Source organism: Acomys minous, assembly GCF_964271855.1.
Source record: "Acomys minous genome assembly, chromosome: 11".
NCBI lineage: Eukaryota > Metazoa > Chordata > Mammalia > Rodentia > Muridae > Acomys > Acomys minous.
In genome coordinates this window covers 574998-596444 of record NC_140492.1, presented here as the reverse complement: position 1 = coordinate 596444, position 21447 = coordinate 574998, and the positions used below count along the sequence as shown (strand labels likewise).

Genomic DNA, 21447 nt, shown 5'->3' with positions numbered 1-21447 from the left:
ATTTAGAAAAACCCTCGAAGTACCCAAATGTGTAGCATTTAGCTCATTGAATTTGTGTAACTACAGTTATTTGGATTCACAATAAATTCGGTTCCTTTTCCAGATTACTCATTGTCTGGTCTGTGGGATAGAGAAATGGCCATTCAGGACATTTATTGATCATCTAAAGTTGATTACCTGCTGGGCATGGTGGCACATGCTTCTAACCCCAGCACTCTGGAGGCAGAGGCAGATTGCTGTGAGTTCGGGGCCAGCCAGGTCTACAAAGTGAGTCCACAACAGCCAAGACTACACGAGAAACCCTGTCTCAAAAAAACAAAAACAAAGAAGCCAGGGTCATGCTATATAAATACAGTTGTCCTTAAGCTCAAAATATTCTTGCCTCCAGATTCAAAGTCCTGGCATTATAGGTGTGCCCAGCTGAGGTATGGGTCCTTTTGTCAACTTTTGATGGGCATCTGACACCATCAGCCTTGTGCTGGGAATATAGCTTGTGTAAAACCCATCTCTGCCAATCATAGTCCACTCAATTAGACATCTTTATATAGTTGGAAGAAAAAAAAACTCCAGGAAATTGCTCCCTGACCTCTACACATATGCTATTTTTCCTGATGCCCCTCCCCCACAAACACGGGGAAAAATATGCACACACACAAAAAATGCAAATATACACTTACAAACAAAAAGATGGGGAGAGAGAGAGAGATACACAGACAGACAGACAGACACACACACACACACACAAACACACACACACACACGTGATAAATAAATTTGTAGAAGTCTAATAAACAACAACAACAACATCCTCAATAAAACCTCGAAGCCTGAGAACCTGTTCAGACATATCAGAAACACACTCCATAGTTTCTGTGTACAAGGATTCATCCAATCATGGGGCACATGAAAAAAGAGTATGACTATTAAACTCTGCTCACAGTGAGGCAGTGGTGGCGCACACCTTTAATCCCAGCACTTGGGAGGCAGAGGCAGGCGGATCGCTGTGAGTTCGAGGCCAGCCTGGTCTACAAAGTGAGTCCAAGATAGTCAAGGCTACACAGAGAAACCCTGCATTGAAAAAATGTACACACACACACACACACACACACACACACACACACACACACACACGAGTGATACATACCTTGGTAAATATTTTACATCATATTTCCAGTATGTCATTTTTGTTTTTTACTGACTACACACATATATTTTGTATTTTTGTTTGTTCGCATGTATTTGTATGGGACAATCTAGAGGTGCTCCATAACTAGCTGTATTCCTAATTACCTGGGAGAGTAATAACATGAAAAGTCATAAATTTGAGGCAAGGCTGAGTAACAGAGTTCAAGATATTCTATTTCACAACAGCCAACTCTGCCACGGTACTGTTTCTTCACTTCTGTTGGTCTAGGGTTTATAATTGCAGGCTTAGTGGATGGCTGTGTATGGCATCTCTCTAGTAGCATCTTAGTCTCAGTTTCTTCTGGCACTAGAAAACATAGTAAAATATTTACTATTTATTGGAAAACAATGTCCCCAACCAAAAAAGAGGGACATATTAAAGAACAATAGAAAAAGAGAAAACAAAATTAGCAGGATCAAAATAGAAATTCCCCATTTAACACATAATTATCAAACACTAAATATTCAGAGCTAAGAGAGTACTAAAAGCTGCAAAAGAAGGATGCTGCTAGCTTTTGGCTTGGCAGCATCGAGCCTCATTAATGATCTTCACATATTCAGTGTAGTGGATACTGTATCATTTACTAAGTATTTACACCAATGCTAAGCACTTGATAAGATTTATCTGTCATTATTGCAAAAACATGATAAAGTTCATAGATAGTGACACAAGCCTTTGTTTTCCAGAATGTGTGATGGCTGTTAAATCAAATTGTTGTTGCTAAATGATCTTTTCAACAATAATAAATTCAATAACTGATATTTTCTACCTGGCTCATGGACTAGGGGGAATCAAGTTGGCTTGGTCTTGGTATTACACAAAGCAATAGGAAAATAACTAAGACCGAAGAAGTTGGTTTTGGAGGAGTAAATCATAAAAGTATCTGAGAGGCAGGGTGTGGTGGCATATGCCTTTAATCTCAGCACTTGGGAGGCAGAGGCAGGTAGATTGCTATGAGTTTGAGGCCAGCCAGCCTGGTTTACAATGCAAGTCCAGGACAGCCAAGGCTACACAGAGACACTCTGTCTCCAAAAACCAAAAAGTAAATAAAAAAATAAATAGAAAAAAAAAAGAAATATATGAGAAGAAATATTAATTGAGAAAATGCCTATTAGGATTGGCCTGTTGGGGGCCTGGAGAGATGGCTCAGAGTTTAAGAGCACTGGCTGCTTTTCCAAAGGTCCTGAGTTCAATTCCCAGCAACTACATGGTGGCTCACAGCCATCTATAATGAAATTTGGTGCCCTCTTCTGGGCTGCAGGTGTATATAATAAATAAATCTTAAAAAAAAAAAAGATTGGCCTATTGTGTAGGGAGGTCTGTTGGGTGTTGTTTTGATTAACCATTGAGTTTTTAGTGCACAGATAACCAGGAAGACAGCACCTTTAAGCTGTTTGTCCCAGGTTATATAAGACATCAGGATAAAACAATTATGAAGTACAAGCCAGTAAGCAGCACACTGATATAGATTCACCTCAGTTCTTGCTTCCAGGTTCCTGCCCGGCTTTAGTTCCTGCCCTGCCCTTTCTCAGTAATTGTCTGTGTACTGAAAATTTTCCATATAATGAATTTTTTTCCTGCACAAGTTACTTTTCATCACTCACATATCATAGCAATGGTAGCGAACTAAATCACGCTTTAGGTTGAATATCTCTGGTAAGTGTCTTTTTGATTGACATGGTCTGGCTAAGTGAACAGTACTCATCACACATGATTCTTGCCAGGATGCTCCTAATGTTATGTGTGCCCAGTGTTGCACAACATAAAAAAGGCATACTCCTCTGAAAGAACCCTCTGAAAAGTGTTCCCTTATTTCACATGCAAAAAATTCAGGACTGTTTTGCTTCTCTGTTTTTTTTTAAAGATTTATTTATTATAGATATGATGTTTTGTCAGCATGTACAACTGTAGGTGGGAAGAGGGCACCAGATCTTACTAAAGATGGTTGTGAGCCAACATGTGGTAGCTGGGAATTGAACTCAGGACCTTTGGAAGAGCAGGTAGTGCTCTTAACTGCTGATCCATCTCTCCATCCCATTTCTGTGTTGTTACACATGAACATATCATGGGATGTATTTGAATAGACCTGTCTATAACAAATGAATCATGAGTAGTTTTTGTTTGTTTGTTTCTGTTTTTGTTTTTCAAGACAGGGTTTCTCTATGTAGCCTTGGCTGTCCTGGACTCACTTTGTAGACCAGGCTGGCCTGGAACTCACAGTGACCTGCCTGCTTCTGCCTCCCAAGTGCTGGGATTAAAGGCGTGCACCAACACCACCAGGCTTTGTCTTGTTGATGGTACTTTTGCCTTATAAAAGATTTCATTTTAGTGACTTCTCATTTCTTACTAGTCCAGTTGAGTGTCTTATCCATTGGTGTTCCATTCAGGAAGTTGTCGCCTGTGCCAATATGAGGAATATATATATATATATATATATATATATATATATATATATATATATATATATTTTTTTTTTTTTTTTTTTTTCAAGACAGGGTTTCTCTGTGTAGCCTTGGCTGTCCTAGACTCACTTGTAGACCAGGCTGGTCTCGAACTCACAGAGATTTGCCTGCCTCTGCCTTCCTAGTGCTGGGATTAAAAGTGTACAACACCACGCTTGGCCCTGTGGAGAGCTGCGAGGTGCCGCGCCTTAACAAGGCGCAGGTTTCCGCCATCCCGATGGCGAGCACTCTCTAAGATAAACAAGTCCTTATATGGCAAAAGGCTGTGCAAGGGTAACTGGTGATCTGATGACGAGCAGTCCTGCTCTGACGCGGACCTATGAGGAGATGACACCTGGCATGAGCTGATTGGCCCTTTAGTTGTACTTAAGCTTGGCCCTTCCTTTCTTCGGGGCCATTCCCACTGAGCTTAATCCTGAGTAAAGATCTCGAGAAAAAGTCTGGTTGTTGGTGTCTTATTTCCGCTGGACGGTGCGGCACCGACAAGTGGTGGCCCGTACGGGGAACTTAAAGTCCTAGGTACATCAGACTTCAGAACTCCTGATCTACAGGGCGATCGATCGGTAAGTGTCCGGTAAATTAGGACCCGAGTGTAAAGGTTCTCAGGTTGTTGAGACAAGTTTTTCAGTCCGCGGTAAAGTGGGGGAAGGTTCTCAGGTTGAGACAAGTTTAGCTAATTCTTAAGTCTCCAGAAGGCAGCTAATTCTTAAGTCTCCAGAAGGGAGCCAATACGCGAGGTTTATTGCAGAAAAGAAAGAGAAAATATGGGTGCGTCAAGGTCTCATTGGTTTTCACCACTCTTCAAGAGCTGTTACTATCAAAAGGAAACAAGTTAAAGAGTAAAACCTTGGAAACCTTTTTGTCAGAATGTGATACCATAACCCCCTAGTTTGCTGTATCGGGTCAACTAACCTCCCGATACCATCCAATCCTTTTGACAATTGGCTCCTTTGTGGGGTCAATGGCAGCTGATGCCAATGGCCATGATTAATGGAGGAGCATTTGGTAATACTACTTTCAGCTGGCATACATCTGACCTTTTTGAAACTTCTAACAGGTGGTTCAGCTCGGATATGAATGGAAATATCAGGGTTATGCATTACATCTGTGCCATATAATAATTTTACATGAGCTGCTAATTTGTCTAAGAGTCTTTCAGCTTATCTCCAGGGGAACTGGTCCAGAGAAGGCCTCGCCTCTTGGATTCAACAAGCTATGCATCATCTTAAGGAGTGGGCAGGTATCGGGGCTTTAGCTATGGCCCTTCTGATTATCAGCTTCCTCTGCCTTGTGTTCCTTTGGCGCTTGGTCATATCCCAAAACAAAGACCGTGCCCTAATTGCACAAGCCTTCTATGCTATTGAGGCTGGACAGTCCCCTCAGGCTTGGCTGGTGGCCTTTAAGTCCTGATCTTCGTCATGTTCAGGGTGCAAGGCAAAGCACTGCACAGGAGGTACATTGTTTGCAGTTAATGGCTTCCTGGAGAGCACGTCTGATTGCATGTGGGCTGACACCCAAAATCCCACCTCCAGAAAAAGGTGTCGGTCGGGTCCAGAGCTAGGCTGGGGCCGAGCCCCTAGCTGAGTTCTGTTGTACATCAGTGGCCAAACTTCAGGGCGGGTTCCATACATGATCAAGGTGGATAACTTGGGTTATGAGCGGTCATACATCAGTGCCCTCTGGAGATCAGACCTCTACTCTCACCCATTTCATCCTGCTCTTACAAAATAAAACGGGGGGAATTGTGGAGAGCTGCGAGGTGCCACGCCTTAACAAGGCGCAGGTTTCCGCCATCCCGATGGCGAGCACTCTCTAAGATAAACAAGTCCTTATATGGCAAAAGGCTGTGCAAGGGTAACTGGTGATCTGATGATGAGCAGTCCTGCTCTGACGTGGACCTATGAGGAGATGACACCTGGCATGAGCTGATTGGCCCTTGAGTTGTACTTAAGCTTGGCCCTTCCTTTCTTCGGGGCCATTCCCACTGAGCTTAATCCTGAGTAAAGATCTCGAGAAAAAGTCTGGTTGTTGGTGTCTTATTTCTGCTGGATGGTGCGGCGCCGACATGGCCCAACTCAGAATTTTTAAAAATGCTGTAGAGGAGTTTATTAAATAATGAGCATGGAGAGAGATGGAAAGAGGGGAGGGGTTCTCCAAAGAGAGAGAGAGAGATAGAAATAGAGGCAGAGACAGAGGAAGAGAGGGGAGAGAGAGAAAGAGTAAGAGCAGTAAGAGCAGACTAAAATGTTCAAAGGGGTGGGAATATTAAGTGAAGATCATCATAACAAGTCATATTTTAAAAGCACCTGAAATGGCCAGGCAGTGGTGGCCCATGCCTTTAATCCCAGCACTTGGGAGGCAGAGGCAGATAAATCACTGTGAGTTTGAGGCCAGTCTGGTCTACTAAGAGAGAGTGGGTGGGGTCCAAGAAGTTAGTGGGCATGTCCCAGGAGTCCTGGGCATGGCCAAGGAGAGCATGGGCAGAGTCCAGGAGACCATGGGTGGAGCCTTAGAGAGCCTGGGTGGAGTCCAAGAGTTCTGGGCGTGGCCCAGGAGAGCATGGGCGGAGTCCTGGAGGTGGCCAAGGTGAGCATGGGTAGAGTAAAGGCGATTGTGGGCAGAGTCTTGGAGAGCCTGGGCAGAGTCCAGGAGAGCATGGGCAGGGCCCAAGAAGTTGGTGGGCATGGTCCAGGAGTCGTGGGTGTGGCCCAGAAGAGTGTGGCAGAGTCCTGGAGATAGTGGGTGTGGCCAAGGAGAGCGTGGGCAGAGTCCAAAAGAGCGTGGGCAGAGTACAGCATAACATGGGCAGGGCCCAAGAACTTGGTGGATGTGGCCCAGGAGTTCTGATTGTGGCCAAGAAGAGCATGGGCGGAGTCCTGGAGATCATGGGTGTGGCTAAGGAGAGCATGGGCAGAGTCTTGGAGAGCCTGGGCGGAATCCTAGAGATGGTGGCCATGGCCAAGGACAGCATGGCAGAGTTTTGTGCAGGGTAATAAATATGGGCCTATTTGCATTTTTCTACTCTTAGACATCCAGTTAGACCAGAACCATTTGTTGAAGATGCCTTTTTTTCTATTGTATGGTTTTGGCTCTTTGTCAGAAATCATGTGTCCATAGGTTTGGGGTTTTTCTGGGTCTTCCACTCGATTCCATTGATCCACCTGTCTCTTTCTATGCCAGTACCATGCAGTGTTTTTTTTTTAACTGTTGCTCTACATTGCAGCTTGAGATCAGAGATGGAGATACCTCCAGAAATTCCTTTATTGTATAGCATTGTCTTAGCTACTTGAGGTTTTATCTGTTTTTCTATATAAAGTTGAGAATTGTTCTTTCAAGGTCAGTAAAGAATTGTGTTCACATTTTGATGGGAGTTGCTTTGAATTTGTAGATTTCTTTTGGTAAGATGACAATTTTTGCTATGTTAATCATACTGATGCATGAGCAACCATACTGACGCACGAGATCTTTCCATCTTCTGATACCTTCTTCAGTTTCTTTCTTCAAAGACTTGAAGCTTTTTCATAGAGGTCTTCCACTTGCTAGTTTAGAGTTACAGCAAGATATTTTTTTTTTGTGTGGCTGTTGTATCCCTAATTTCATTCTCAGCCTGCTTGTCTTTTGTATAAAGGAGGGCTAGTGAAATTTTTTTTGAGTTCATATTGTACTCAGCCACTTTGGTGATGGTGCCTATAAGCTGTAGCAGTTCTCTGGTGGTATTTTTGGAATCACTTATGTATTCTATCATATTATCTGAAAATAATGATACTTTGAATTTGTGATACTGTGAGTGACATGGAGAGAGTGGACAGCCTTGTCTTGTCCCTGATTTCAGTGGAATTACTTTAAGTTTTGCCATTTAGTTTGATGTTGGCTATAGGTTTGCTCTATATTGTCTTTACTTTGTTTAGGTATGTGCCTCGAATACCCGTTCTTTCCAAGCCTTTTGACATGAATTGGTGTTGGATTTTTTTCAAATGCTTTATCAGCATCTAAGTAGATGATCATGTGTTTTTTCTTTCAGTTTATTTATATAATAGATTACATTGATGGATTTCATTATATCAATCCACCCCTGCAATCTTGGGATGAAGCCTACTTGATCATGGTGAATGATATTTTTGAAGTGTTTTTGATTCTGTTTGCAAGTATTTTATTGAATATTTTTGCATCAATGTTCATAAGGGAAATTGGTCTGAAATTCTCTTTCTTGTGTGGGTTAGGTATCAACGTGACTGTGGACACATAGAATGAGTTTAGTAATGTTTATTATGTTTCTATTTTGTTGAATAGTTTGAAGAGAATTGGTATTATTTTTCCTCTGAAGGTCTGATAGAAGTCTACTGAATCAATCTGGCCCTGGGCTTTTTTTCTTGATGAGAGAATTTTGTTGACTGCTTCTATTTCCTTAGGAGGTATAGGACTATTTTTTTTTTTACCTGATCTTGATTCAACTTTGTTAAGGGGAATCTATCAAGAAAAATATCCATTTTATATAGATTTTCAAACCTGTATTGCATATAGGCTTTTGAAGTAAGATCTAATGATTCTTTGGATTTCCTCAGTGATTGTTGTTATGTCTCCATTTTCATTTCTAATTTTGTTCATTTGAACATTTTCTTTCTGCCTTTAAGTTAGGTTGGCTAAGGGTTTGTCTATTTGTTGATTTTCTCAAATAATCAGCACTTGATTTTCTTGATTCTTTAAATTGTGCTCTCTGTTTCTAAATTAATAATTTCAGCCATGTGTTTGATTATTTCTAGGAGTCTACTCCTTTCAGGTGTGTCTGCTTCTTTTTGTTCTAGAGATTTCATGTGTTCTGTTAAGTTGCTAGTATCGGAACCCTCCAATTTCTTTATAAAAGCACTTTATAAAACTTTATAACTTTATAAAAGTTAGTGCTATAAACTTTCCTCTTAATGCTGCTTTAATCGTGTCCCATAAGTTTAGGTATACTGTACCTTCATTTTCTTTGAATTCTAAGAAGTCTTTAATTCCTTATTTTTAAAAAATTTATCCTTGATGCAGAGGTCATTGAGTTGAAAGTTGTTGTTTCCATGAGTTTGTAGGCTTTCCGTTGTTTCTGTTGTGAAATTCAGGCTTTAATCCATGGTGGTCTGGTAAGATGGGATGTTCCATGAGGTGCTGAGAAAAAGATAAATTCTTTTGTATGTGGGAAAAATATTCTGTAGATATTTGTCAGGTCCATTTGATTCATAACACCTGTTATGACTATGATTCATAACATTATGATTCATAATGTCATTATTTCTACATTTAGTTTCTGTCTTGATTAGTGAGTGTGGGGTTTTTAAGTCTCCCACTATTAATGTGTGGGATTTGATTGTAATTTAAGCTTTAGTAATGCTTCTTTTTTGCATGTGGGTACTCCTGTGTTTGAGGCATAGATGTTTGGATTGAGAAGTCATCTTCCTATACTTTTCCTCTGATGAGTATGGAGTGTTCGTCCCTATCTTTTTTTATTAGTTTTGGTTGTAAGTCTATTTTATTAGACACTAGCATGGCTACTCCAGCTTGCCTTTTAGGTCCATATGCTTGTAATACCTTTTCCAGCCATTACTCTGAGGTAATGTCTATCTTCATTGCTGAGGTGTGTTTCTTGTATGCAGCAGAATGGTGGGCCCTGTTTTCACATCCAGTCTATTATTAATCTGTGTCTTTTTATTGGGGTGTTGAGGGCACTGATATGGAGAGATATTAACAACCAGTTCCTTTACTTTGATGGTGGTGGGTGTTAGAGTGTGGTAGAAAGTGTGTGTTTCCCTTCTTTTAGTTTTGCAGATGTGAGGTTAATTATTTACTGTTATTTCCTGGGTCTCATTAGCCTGCTTGGGTTGGAGTTTTCCCTCTAGTATTTCTGTATGGCTGGATTGTTTAAATTTGTGTTGTTTAAACTTGGCTTTGTCATAGAATATCTTGTTTTCTTTATCTATGATAATTGAAAGTTTTGGTGAATATATTAGTCTTGGTTGGTAGGTGTGGTCTCTAATATCTGAATGACACAGGTCCAGGCCCTTCTGGCTTTCATAGTCTCTGGTGAGAAGCCAGCTGTAATTCTGATAAGTTTTCCTTTATATGTGACTTGCCTTTTTTCTATTGCAGCTGTACATTTCTTTTCTCTGTACACTTAGTGTTTTGATTATTATGTGGCAGGAGGATTTTTTTCTCTAGTTTAATCTATTTGGAATTCTGTAGACTTCTTATATATTTATGGGAATTTGTTTCTTTACATCTATGACTTTGTTGAAAGCATTTTCTGGGCCATGGAGCTTGAAGTCTTTTCTTTTTTCTATTCTTATTATTCTTAGGTTTGGTCTTTCTATAGTGTCCCATATTTCCTGGATATTTTGTGTCAGGAACCTTTGACTAATGTATTGATAACTTCAACTGTATCTTCTACACTTCTATACTTGAGATTCTCTCTTCCATCTCTTGTATTCTGTTAGTGCTGCTTGTGTCTGCAGTTCCTCTTCTTTTCCCTAGTTTTTCCAACTCCAGGATTGCCTCAGATTATGTTTTCTTTGTTACTTCTTATTCTCTGTTTAAGGCTTGAATAGTTTTTATTATTTCTTCCATTTCTTTCTCTTATTTGATTTTATTTTCTTATAATTTTTATAGAATTTATTCAATTCTTCATCTGCTTGAATGTATTTTCCTGTATTTCTTTGAGAGATTGATTTTTCTCCTTTAAGGCTTCTATAATTTTCTTTATATCAGATTGAAAATATTATTCTTGCACTTCAGGGGTGTTCATATTTCCAGGCCTTGCTGTGGTAAGACCACTGGTTTCCAGTGGTGTCTTATGGCTCTGAGTTTTGTTGCTTGTGTTCTTTTAATGACTTATAGCCATCTGATTGTTTATGGTGTTAGCTGGCCTGGGAATTACTCCTATGGGCCTGTTGTCTATGTCCCAGGTGGGCCAGTAAGGTTGTGAGGAAGTGAAGAAAGTTTCAAGCTGAAGATGTTTGCTAGGGCTCCCCAGAAGCCTCCTTCGTGTGGCAGATTATGGGTATTGGATCCAGTTCCCAGCTTATCTCTTTTGGGTTTTCTGTCTGTGTCCCAGTTGGATCAGGCAGGAGAGGAGCAGGCTGTAAGAGCTACAAGCTAAAAACTACTTGGGTGCCCCACAGGACTTCTTCGTATGGTGGACAATGTGGGTTCTGGCCAGTGCCTGACTCACCTCTGCAGGTTTACTGTCTGCAACCCAGATGGTCCAGGCCAGAAAGGAGCAATGGGTTGAGAAAGATCCAAGTCCAAAGCTGCTTGGGTGTCCCACAAGCCTCTTCTGTTGTTTTACTGACTTTGACTGTTTGTTCTCTGTGTCCTTGATGGGCCAGGCCAGAGAGGAGCAGGAGGAGAGAGATTGAAGCCCAAAGCTGTTCAGGTGTCCTGAGGGCCTCCTTTGTTCTTTCCCTGGCTGTGTTCTGGATGGGCCAGGAGGATGGGGAATGAACAGAGAGAGATCCAATTCCAAAACTGCTTGGGTGTCTCACAGGATGGCAACTAATGTGGGTTGTGGCCTACACCCAACTTTCCTCTGCTTGTTTGCTCGTGTCCCAGATGGGCCAGGCCAGTAAGCAGTGGGCAGGCAGAGAGAGGTCCAAGATCAATGGTGCTTGAGTGTCTCAAGGGCCTCATCTGTTCTTTCCCTGACTGTTCTTGTTTGCTCTTTGTGTTCCAAATGGGGACAGGCCAGTAATTAACAGGGAGAGAGAGAGAGAGAGAGAGAGAGAGAGAGAGAGAGAGAGAGAGAGAGAGAGAGAGAGAGAGAGAGAGAAGAAGAATCCCAAAGCTGCACAGCTGTTCCACAGTTCTTGGAATGGCAGCTATTGTGGGTTCTATATAGGCTCATTTTCAAGTAAGTGTATGAAAGATTTTTGGGTGTATGCAGTAATTCTCACCTATGTTTAGTTTTCACAGACCTCTTCCTCACTATGTTGTATTGGTTTCCATGGTCAGTTTACTTCTACTTTTATGTCTTCTGTATGTAGATGGTTTAAAGTATCTATAGAAAGTTCACATCTGACAAATTAGAGGGAAAAGTATCTTATGGTACCAAACCTGTTTGTATAAAGACTCTAGGTAGGCAATTTTCTCAATATTCGATGATTTGCATATGTGTTCTGTTCAGTAATATGGCCTTGCTGTCAGTTTGTGGTGAACAACCTCTGCCCTCCCATATCCATTCCATTTAATGTCCATACCCTAGACCCAACCTCCCGCATACATCTTCCCTTCTTCCCCAACATCCTTTATCCACTTATCCATAACAAAGTTATAACTAACAAAGGGAGCACACATGTCCAGACTACATCATAAGAATACCAAAAATATGAAAGGAAGATCAATCCAGTATCTTCTTTCTAAAACATAGCCTGTCTAAATTGACCATTTATAGCAGTTTTCTAGTAGACATTTTGGGATCTCTAATGTAGAATATATTGCCATCTGAAAATAAGGATAGTTTGAATTGTTTTTCTCATGTCTACAACTCTTTAAATTCCTTCTATTGTCCCATTGCTCTAGCTTGTATTTCAAGCACAATATTGAAAAGGAATGACAACAGTGATCATACTTGTGGTTTTCCTGATTACAATAGGGTGATTCAAGCTTTTCTCTAGTTAAGATAAAAATGGTTGTGGGCTTCTCATACATAGATTTTATTGTGTTAAGGTTATGTTACCTCTAGCCCTACATTCTCTAGGACTTTATCATGAAGGCATGTTGGAATTTTTTTCAAAGACTTTTTTTCTACATATGTTGAGATGATCATGCAACTTTAGTCTTTAAATTCATTTATGTTTTTATTAAGTTAATTGTCTTGTGTTTGTCGACCCATTTCTGAATTTCAAGTATAAGGCTAATTTGGTCATGGTGTACAATCTCTTTGATGTATGTCTGTGTTCTGTTTCTTAGTATTTTATTATTTAAAAAAATCTATATTATGGGTATTAGACTGAGTTTTCCTTTTTTCTTTTTTCTTTAACCGGTTAAATATTAGAGTGATGCTGTATTTGTAAAAGGAGTTTGACAATTTTGCTCTGGTTCAATTTTTTGAATGATAGAGAAGGACAGTTTGTAGAGCTTATTAGAATGTCTGGTAGGATACCGCTGTAAAGCTATTTGTTCTTAGGTTTATTTCTTTTTGAGATGTAAGTTTAAAAATTTTAAATGCTAATGTTTAGTAAGTCCATTACCTAACAGCTTTGACCTATATCTAGGCCTTTGTGAACCAATACATAAGTAAATGTCTGGAGGGTACATGCTCATTGGACTGAGGACAAGCCAACATAAGGGAGAATACTGAAAGAAGCTAATTAGTATGGTCAATTTTAGGGAAACAATAATTTATTTTTAATAACAACCATTTGTAAGTATTGGACATAAGTTAAAGATTAGACTAAGGGAATGAGGATGATTGCTGTTCTATCTCAGTCAGATCCAAGCCTTACAAAAGCTTCATTTCTCCAAAATTTAGAACACAGATTTTCAGCTCCAAGCTATCCTGAAGCCCCAGCTCTCAGCCTGAGCACCTCAAGGCTATCTGGACTGAATGAGACTGCACATTGCTGTGTTATCCTTAACTACAGGGACAGAAGCTGCTGCCTCCTTCAAGGGGCTTAAACATTACCTGCCTTATGTAAGTGCCTCATGTTGTGCAACTCACAGTTCCTACACATTACACTTTGAATATGTTCTTTTCACAGAATAGGTTTTCCAAATAATCTTGGGAGTTAGCTATTCATTGTTGGCAAGAGCTGAGGCTGTTACCTCTAGGGATTACAGAAGTGAAGAAACCTATAAAGTGACATTGCTTCACTTGAATATGTTCCAAATAGTCTACCTAGCTTATCTACTAAAATAGATGTGCCCCCACAGGCTCTAAAAATGGAAGAAGTATTTTTCTAATTAAATGACCTAGAGGCCTTTGAAACTCAGACTGCCAAGCTGGAGCTTACTTTCATTTGATATTTCATCCTTGTTTTATGATGAGGTTTTTATGGCAGTGTTTATCTTTAATTATGAGAGTTTGTAGGCTTTAATTTTCTACATATAATAACATACTTCTAAACAGTGTGGTGGAGTCCTCAGTTAAACTAAACCTCAGTATATTTAAAAACAGAAACTTCTTTTATTCATGAGAATTCTTCATCAGGAGCATTTCAAGATTGTATTGTTAGGTACTATTATACTTGTGAGGTTATGACGATACTGTTATATCTCCTTAAACCAAGATCTCCTTTGAGTGCTTCACTTCAATTGACTGAAAATAGAAAATTTCACCTAATTAATTTACATGTCAACATTTTTTGTGCTAGAATATAATGAAGTTGGGGAAATTAATTTCCATTTATTCTGTTAACTTTTTACATACCTGTATAAACACAGATTTCTTGATCTTGTCTGAAGATATTTTTCCAGAAGATGAGAATATCCAACTGTCTTTTACAGTAAGTGTTGATATTATATGTATGTTTCTTGATTTTAGATATCACTTGGATACACTTATACGTCACAAAAAGAGCCCACAATAAAGGGAAATCTTACAGAAATGTACTGAGTACAGTCATTTAATTATTCTTCTGTGTTTGCTGAATGGCTGTAAGTTATAATGTGTTCTTAAAGGCACACAAGCACATGAAAAATTTGCAACCTATACAGTTAAAAACCCCAGTTTTTATTTTTATTTATTTATTTTTTATTTGTTCATTTTCAGAACAAAAAACCAGCAGGAAGGTGCATTAGTTAAATATTCTATTGCTAACATCTTCAAAGTAATGCATTCTCATAGGCAATATATAAGTAGGCATATTTAACAAAATCACACAGAACCATATAGCCACAAAATCAGTATTTTTATTACTGTATTTTATTACTGTATTTTTATTACAGTATTACTATATACTAAAAAATATATAGTATTTTTATTATTGACAGATATGCTTTATTTTTTATTTTTACCAAGAACATGTGAAATGTATTTTTCTACTAAAATACCAATTATTTCTTATTTTATTGAACATAATATGTGCAATGTACTAACAAAAATGTAGTCATTTTTAAATACCTTTAAATTAGGACATTTTGACTTATGTATCATTCCAAGTGCTTAGCATGTAGGGAAACAAATGTCCTTCAGTTACTGTCAATTAGATGTGATCTTTTGTGTATAGTTTAAAACTATTGACTATGATAGTATATATGCAAGAAGAAATCCATGGAGAAATACCTTATCTGTAGTCAGTCACTTACATTTGTTACTTGGCTATTGTATAGTATTTAATTAAAATTTTATTTCATTCATTTTCATAAGACAATTTTGTAATTAGTGTATAATGCACTTTGAGCCTGTCTTCTCCATAACCATTTGTTTGTATTCCTTTAATGATTCCTCTCACTTGTGTTCTTTATTCATAGACTTTCAATTTCACATACATATCTCTTATAGGCGTATGAATTGATATTTCTATGAAAAACTGGTAATAATTAATTAAAAAACGTTTAACATTTGTGTTCTAGATATGGATTTAATTTATCTAATATAATTATTTCCATTTGTATCATATTCCTGCGACACAATTTTATTCATTTTTATGGTTGAAAAATATTCCAGAAAATGCTACTAATGCCTGGTTTAATTGTTACCATTTCTGAAAATAATTAAAAACAATTTATATATAAAGCACTCATATTCTCCAGTTTTCAGAAATCAGATTTATAGTCATCTTTAGTATAGTTTACATGTGTGTACGTATGATACAATTGATGGACTCTGTTCTCGTTTTATTGTGTATTAATTATACTAGCTTCTAGAAAAAAAATTGTTCTAATGGGAAGCAATGCTGACCAAAGAATGAAAGTTTTTAAAAAACAGAAAATAAGGTGTGAAAGTGACAGTACACGATGTTCTTCTATGCTTATGTTCTCCTACATGTGTGCTGTCACAAATCTAAAGACTGAAGATAGGAAACTGTAGATCTCCTGTAACAGGTAAAGCAGAAATGTGCCTGAATCATGTTGAGTGTTACAGCTGCAGTCTGAAGGCAGTATAGACTCTCTATGTGCCTTTATTCACCATTAAGTCCATGTGGATGAGTTTTCCCTTTCTTTTTTCAAGTTGAAATATATTCCTTCACAAGTGAACACTTAAATGTAATAAAAAACAATATTACTAACACACCTTTTCCTATGTTCTTAAGTGGGCCACGAGACAGAGACTATTCTTTCTACCAAAGATTATGTTTGTTATTTTTATTAAGAGATTCTCATGATTTCATGTAACTGATAGACTGACACAAAGAACAGCATTACCAATAGCTCATGAGCAGAGCTTGAAAAAAATCATCAAACTAAACAAAGCAGATGTTGCAGATCCCTGTAGTAAGATCATATAGGTAGGAAATGAATGACCCTGACAATTTACCACAAGCATATGGTGCAGAGTCCACAGAATTCACCACTGTGCTATTGTCTCTCATAGTATGTCTGAAGTTATTTCATGATACTTTGTGAATAATAAAATCAGAGTCATTATTATAGTAGTCCTCATATACCACTTATTCATGATTATTAGCATTATTAAAGAAGTGCATATAACCTCAGAGTTTGTGTATTCAAATGTGAAAAAAGAAAGCTATGACAGTGTCATAAAAACAGGTAGTTTTGAGTTAATAGAGATATAGAGTATGAGGGCTGGAAAAACTGTTCAACCATGTTGTCAAATCTCTTTAACTTACAATGTGTAAGCTGAGTTACTAAACATAACATGTTTAGTAAATGATCCAGAGCTATGCTTATAGATCATGCCACACTAGTTATAAAGTTTTCTTTGAATATTATGTATTTGGAAATCTGGACACTGAATTTCTATTTTACTACTTCAGGACCTAGGAAGCATCATTATCACTCTTTTAATTTCCATTTCTCTTGCCCATCACCTAACTTAGCAGAAGAGTTCTGAAAAAAACAAAGCCTCACCACTGGTTCCTTCATCAGTAACAGCTGTGGTTCAGTTCAACTAAGGTAAAAGGACCTGGGTCAATTTTAATGCATTTAAATTGGTTTAATAACTCTGTGTGTGTGTGTGTGTGTGTGTGTGTGTGTGTGTATGAGAGAGAGGGAGAGAGAGAGAGAGAGAGAGAGAGAGAGAGAGAGAGAGAGAGAGAGAGAGAGAGAGAGAGAGAGACTGTGGCAATCAGAATAGATAAAGTAATTTAACTGATAAATATGGTACTGCAGAAAATAATGTTAAAGCTATTTGATGCACTTCAAAGCCAGTCTTTTGAGATTGATAAAATCTTGAAGAACAAAAGACCTTTGAGATGTACATTGTCTGTGTATAATATTTAAAATATAATTTTAACTATTGGAAGGGTGCTCTAGGGCCAGTGTTTTTTTGAGTAGTACACAGATCATATTTTAACATTTTCTCCTAAAATAGTAACAAGCGACACTGAGGCTATACTAGTTGATAGTCTTGGGTTCATTTACATCCCTAATTTGCCGGATTATTAAAAGGAGTAATATTTCTGTGTTTTGTTGATATATATTCTAAGCTGCAATTTGTTTTAAATAACCAGTTTTAAGTGTACAAATCAGAAATATTCCTTTATATATAAATAAGCTAAAGATTCTTGAAAGAAATCTAACACATATAAAATAATTGTAGCCGAATTATGGAGATTCCCCCAAGAAGAAGCAAGTGGATGGTGACTGAACAACCACTGAGTTTCATCACTGTGGAAGATGCTGATGTAGATGTCCTTTCTGGAAGAATGGAAATCTAGTTTTTTTTTTTTTTCAGAACTCATGTCAGGTCCTGTTCTCCTGAGTTCTTATTTCTGAAACAAACCTTACTGAAGATTAAATGGGACATAATAACAATGTCACTGAATTTATCCTCCTGGGTCTCACTCAGGATCCTGCTGGACAAAAAGCATTGTTTGTGATGTTTTTACTCATCTACATTGTGACCATAGGAGGCAACCTGCTCATTGTGGGGACAGTGATTGCCAGCCCCTCCTTGGGATCTCCGATGTACTTCTTTCTTGCCTTTCTATCACTCATGGATGCTGTTTATTCTACTGCCATCTTGCCCAAGTTGCTAAAAGACTTAGTTAGTGATAAAAAGACCATCTCCTTCACAGCCTGTCTGGTTCAGCTGTTTGTGGAGCACTTATTTGGTGGTGCTGAGGTCTTCATTTTGGTGGTGATGGCTTATGATCGCTATGTGGCCATCTGTAAGCCACTGCACTATTTGACTGTCATGAATCGACAGGTTTGCATTCTCTTGTTGGTGGTGTCCTGGGCTGGAGGATTTGCTCATGCTCTGCTTCAAGTTATCTCTGTGTATTTACTTCCTTTCTGTGGACCCAATGTCATTGACCACTTCGCGTGTGACATGTACCCATTATTAGGACTTGCATGCACTGACACCTACTTCATAGGTCTCACTGTTGTTGGCAATAACGGAGCAATGTCGATAGTGGTTTTCATCTTTCTCCTCATCTCCTATGGCATCATTCTAAACTCTCTTAAGACTCACAGTCAGGAAGGAAGGCGCAAAGCCCTGTCCACCTGCAGCTCCCACATCATGGTGGTTGTCCTCTTTTTTGTTCCTTGCATTTTCATGTATGTTAGACCTGTTTCCAACTTTTTCATTGATAAATACATTACTGTGTTTTATACAGTTTTCACTCCCATGTTGAATCCTTTAATATATACCTTGAGAAATATGGAGATTAAAAATTCTGTGGCAAAGCTGTGGAGTAAAATGTTCACTACAGGCACAATAAGAACTTCTCCTCACTGAACATTCTACTTCTGACAAAGCAACATTCAGTAATACATTTTGGCAGTATGACTTCAGTGTTCTACATTTTTACCAACACTTGACATTGTCAGAAGTTTGTTACTTTTGTGAATGTACAAGACTGATATTCATTGCTGTGCTAGTTTTCTCTATTGCTGAGATTGATCATATCGTCATGTTTATTTCTCCATCCATTAAGATAGTTGTTCTTTTTTGTCCAGTTTCTCACAAGTTAGTTTTGATATATTATGAACTAATTATATATTATATATTGCAACATTTCTTGTTAGTGAATTTGGTGACATCTTTGACTTTTATTTTGATGAGCACAAACTTGTAATTTAAATGAACTTTGTTTTATAAGAATGTGAGTATTGCTTAGCATTTATCAGGAGATTTGTTTATATTTACAATATACAGATTTTGTTCAGAAACGTGTGTATGTTCTATGGCCCAGGCTTCTATAGGCTTGATATTACCTGAGTGGGTGGTTTATTAAAAAATGATTAAGGAATAGGGAGAAAATCACTAAGTAAAAGTTCCTGAACAGTTTCTGTTTCAGTCTCTGACTGCAGATTTCTGCCTTTGGTTCATGTCTTGGCTTTTCTTCATGATGAACTACAGCTGGAAGAGGAAATAAACTCTTTCCTCCCCAAGCTGCATTGGTTAAGGTGTTTTTTATCACAGCAATAGAAACTTAACTAAGACAAAGAGTTTCAGGATTTTGATGTCACTGTGACTAACCCAGACATACATTTTAGGGAGTATTGTTTGGTGGATTTTGAATTTTGGCCTATGAAAGCTATGGAGTGCTCAGAGCTCAGTGAGATATCCTGTGAGATCTTGGAAAATAGGAATGTTGACAGCAATGCCAATGATAGAGGCCTGGCTTGTGAAATTCAGAGAGAAACAGAGACTCTATCAGGGACATTATGCCACAGTTTGAAGTAAGCATACGTGGCTCTGGTCAGTTTGGGTTCAATAATTGGCTCTGATTAAGAAGACACCAGAATCAGTGAAGCTTTTGCCTCGGTAGGACTATCTCTACTGGTCAGCTCTCGTAATAAAATGAGACGTGATTAAGAAGAGACCAGCATCATTGAGACCAAATCTTCTGGGAAATATTTCCTCACGGTCAGCTCAAAGAAGCTGTGATCCAGACAGGGCCAAGGCTGTTCTTCATGCTAGTAGCTCCACTTGATGACACACAAGATTTCCCAGACTGTACAGGTTTTGGAGGCATGGTGAGGTCAAGGAGATGCTGGTATTTGATGCTATGAGATACCAGGAAAGGCCATTTGAAAGGGCAGCCACAGTCGCAAAACAGAATGTACCATACAGTGGGATATTTTATATGTGTCATTTTGCATAGCACCTTTTGGTGAAACTGCACTTTTAAAGTCACTTTAAATTGACCATTTGCTTTCTTACTATTGTGATAATAAAATTATTTCCAACTCATTTAAAAATATTCTCTTCCCTAGTTGGTTATAATCCATGTTCACTATAATTTATGTGTGTTAACTTGTTCTTTTCAATTGTCTTTACTTAGTTGAATATTTATAATTCAGTACGTTATTATTATATGTCAGTTAGGTGGATTGTAACTCACTGATAGGCTTCTCATTTAACACTTTTATTAAAACATACTCCAGCATTGCAGTAATTTCAAAGGCGTCAAAATGTTATAAGTTTATAGACTAAGATTAAATTAAATGTAAATAATTTGGAAAGTAATGACTTCTTCAGGACCCCTCAAAGATCCTTTTGTGGGAAATTATTTGTTTCATTAATTCTTTGCAATTTTTTGTTTGATTTTTGTTAGTGCCATAATGTTAATGAATTCTCTATGTTCACTGTGTTTATGTTTGTCTTGCTATTGTTTTGCTAATGTCCTAATCTGTGTAATTAAATTATTTATTTGAGTCCTCTCTGATATTTTGATGTTGTCACTTCAGATTGCTTTCATTGTAAATATAGGTTTTTGTTGTTAAATTTTCTTTATTTGATTTCACTCTTGATTGCTATGGTGACTGATTTATCACTCTGCGATGTGTTGAATACTCTTCAAAAGTTTTTAAGAGTCAGTTCATTGTGGTTTTTCAGAATATAATGACACATTTAATTTTTAAAAATTAAAAAACAATTGGTTTGTGACCTAATATATACTATATTTTAGAGAATGTTTCACGAGCTGCTGAAAAATGTGCCATCTGTAGTTTTTTGATCAAATGGAAGTTGGTCTGCTTTGTATTTTAACAAATTAGTTATTATATGAATGGAGAAAAAAGGTAGAAGAAAAATGCAGTAAAGATAGTTGTCAGTATTAAGGTGATAGACAGAAATTAGATGGTGGGAAACAGAATAGCTACTTGTGGAGGCCGAAAAAGTTCGAAGCAAAAGAATTTTGCCTGAACAGCCTGGAGGAGAGGTCGAAATATGCCATTAGGGAACATAGAATACCCCAACTTTCAGATGGACCCTGCAAATCAGGCCCAAGCATACTTTGGGAGACCGAGAAACTAAAATGAAAGAGTAAGGAGTGACTGGTGAAGAGCAAATAAGAAGCCAAACCAAACCAAAACCAACAAACAACGCAGAGGAATGAGAACAGAGTCTACAAGAACCTGCAACTCTCACTTTCTTAATATTACACTTTGGAAAATTTCACATTTCAAGATTTTCTAATCAATTTGGCAGTGAGCTACTCACTCTTGGAAAAATCTAACCTTTCACCTCTAGGGATTGTTTAAGGGAAGAAACTGCTTAAGAGAGATTTTGTTTTGAATTTGTTCCAAATATTCTAACAGGCAGCATATCTGTTAAAGATAGCAATGATGTAAAATCGGTAATAGGTTATGCTGCAAATAAAAGGAAGAAGTGTTTTCCTGATGTAATGACCCAAGAGGCTTCTGAAAGCTCAATCTACCCAAGCCTAATTTTGTATATAGTCCTTGAGGTATCATGTG

General features: G+C 38.0%; 1 protein-coding gene across 1 annotated transcript in view; it reads left to right on the top strand.

Moving 5' to 3' along the window:
• Positions 1-18565, top strand: part of LOC311608640 (olfactory receptor 4A5-like) — an 80072-nt gene extending 61507 nt beyond the window's left edge. Inside the window, exons 3-5 of the mRNA XM_084801210.1 lie at positions 14056-14117; positions 16614-16689; positions 17336-18565. Of these exons, the coding sequence (XP_084657336.1) occupies positions 17534-18478 (945 nt within the window). The 5' untranslated portion in view covers positions 14056-14117; positions 16614-16689; positions 17336-17533 and the 3' untranslated portion in view covers positions 18479-18565. The remainder of the gene's footprint in view (positions 1-14055; positions 14118-16613; positions 16690-17335) is intronic.
• Positions 18566-21447: the final 2882 nt, after the last annotated feature.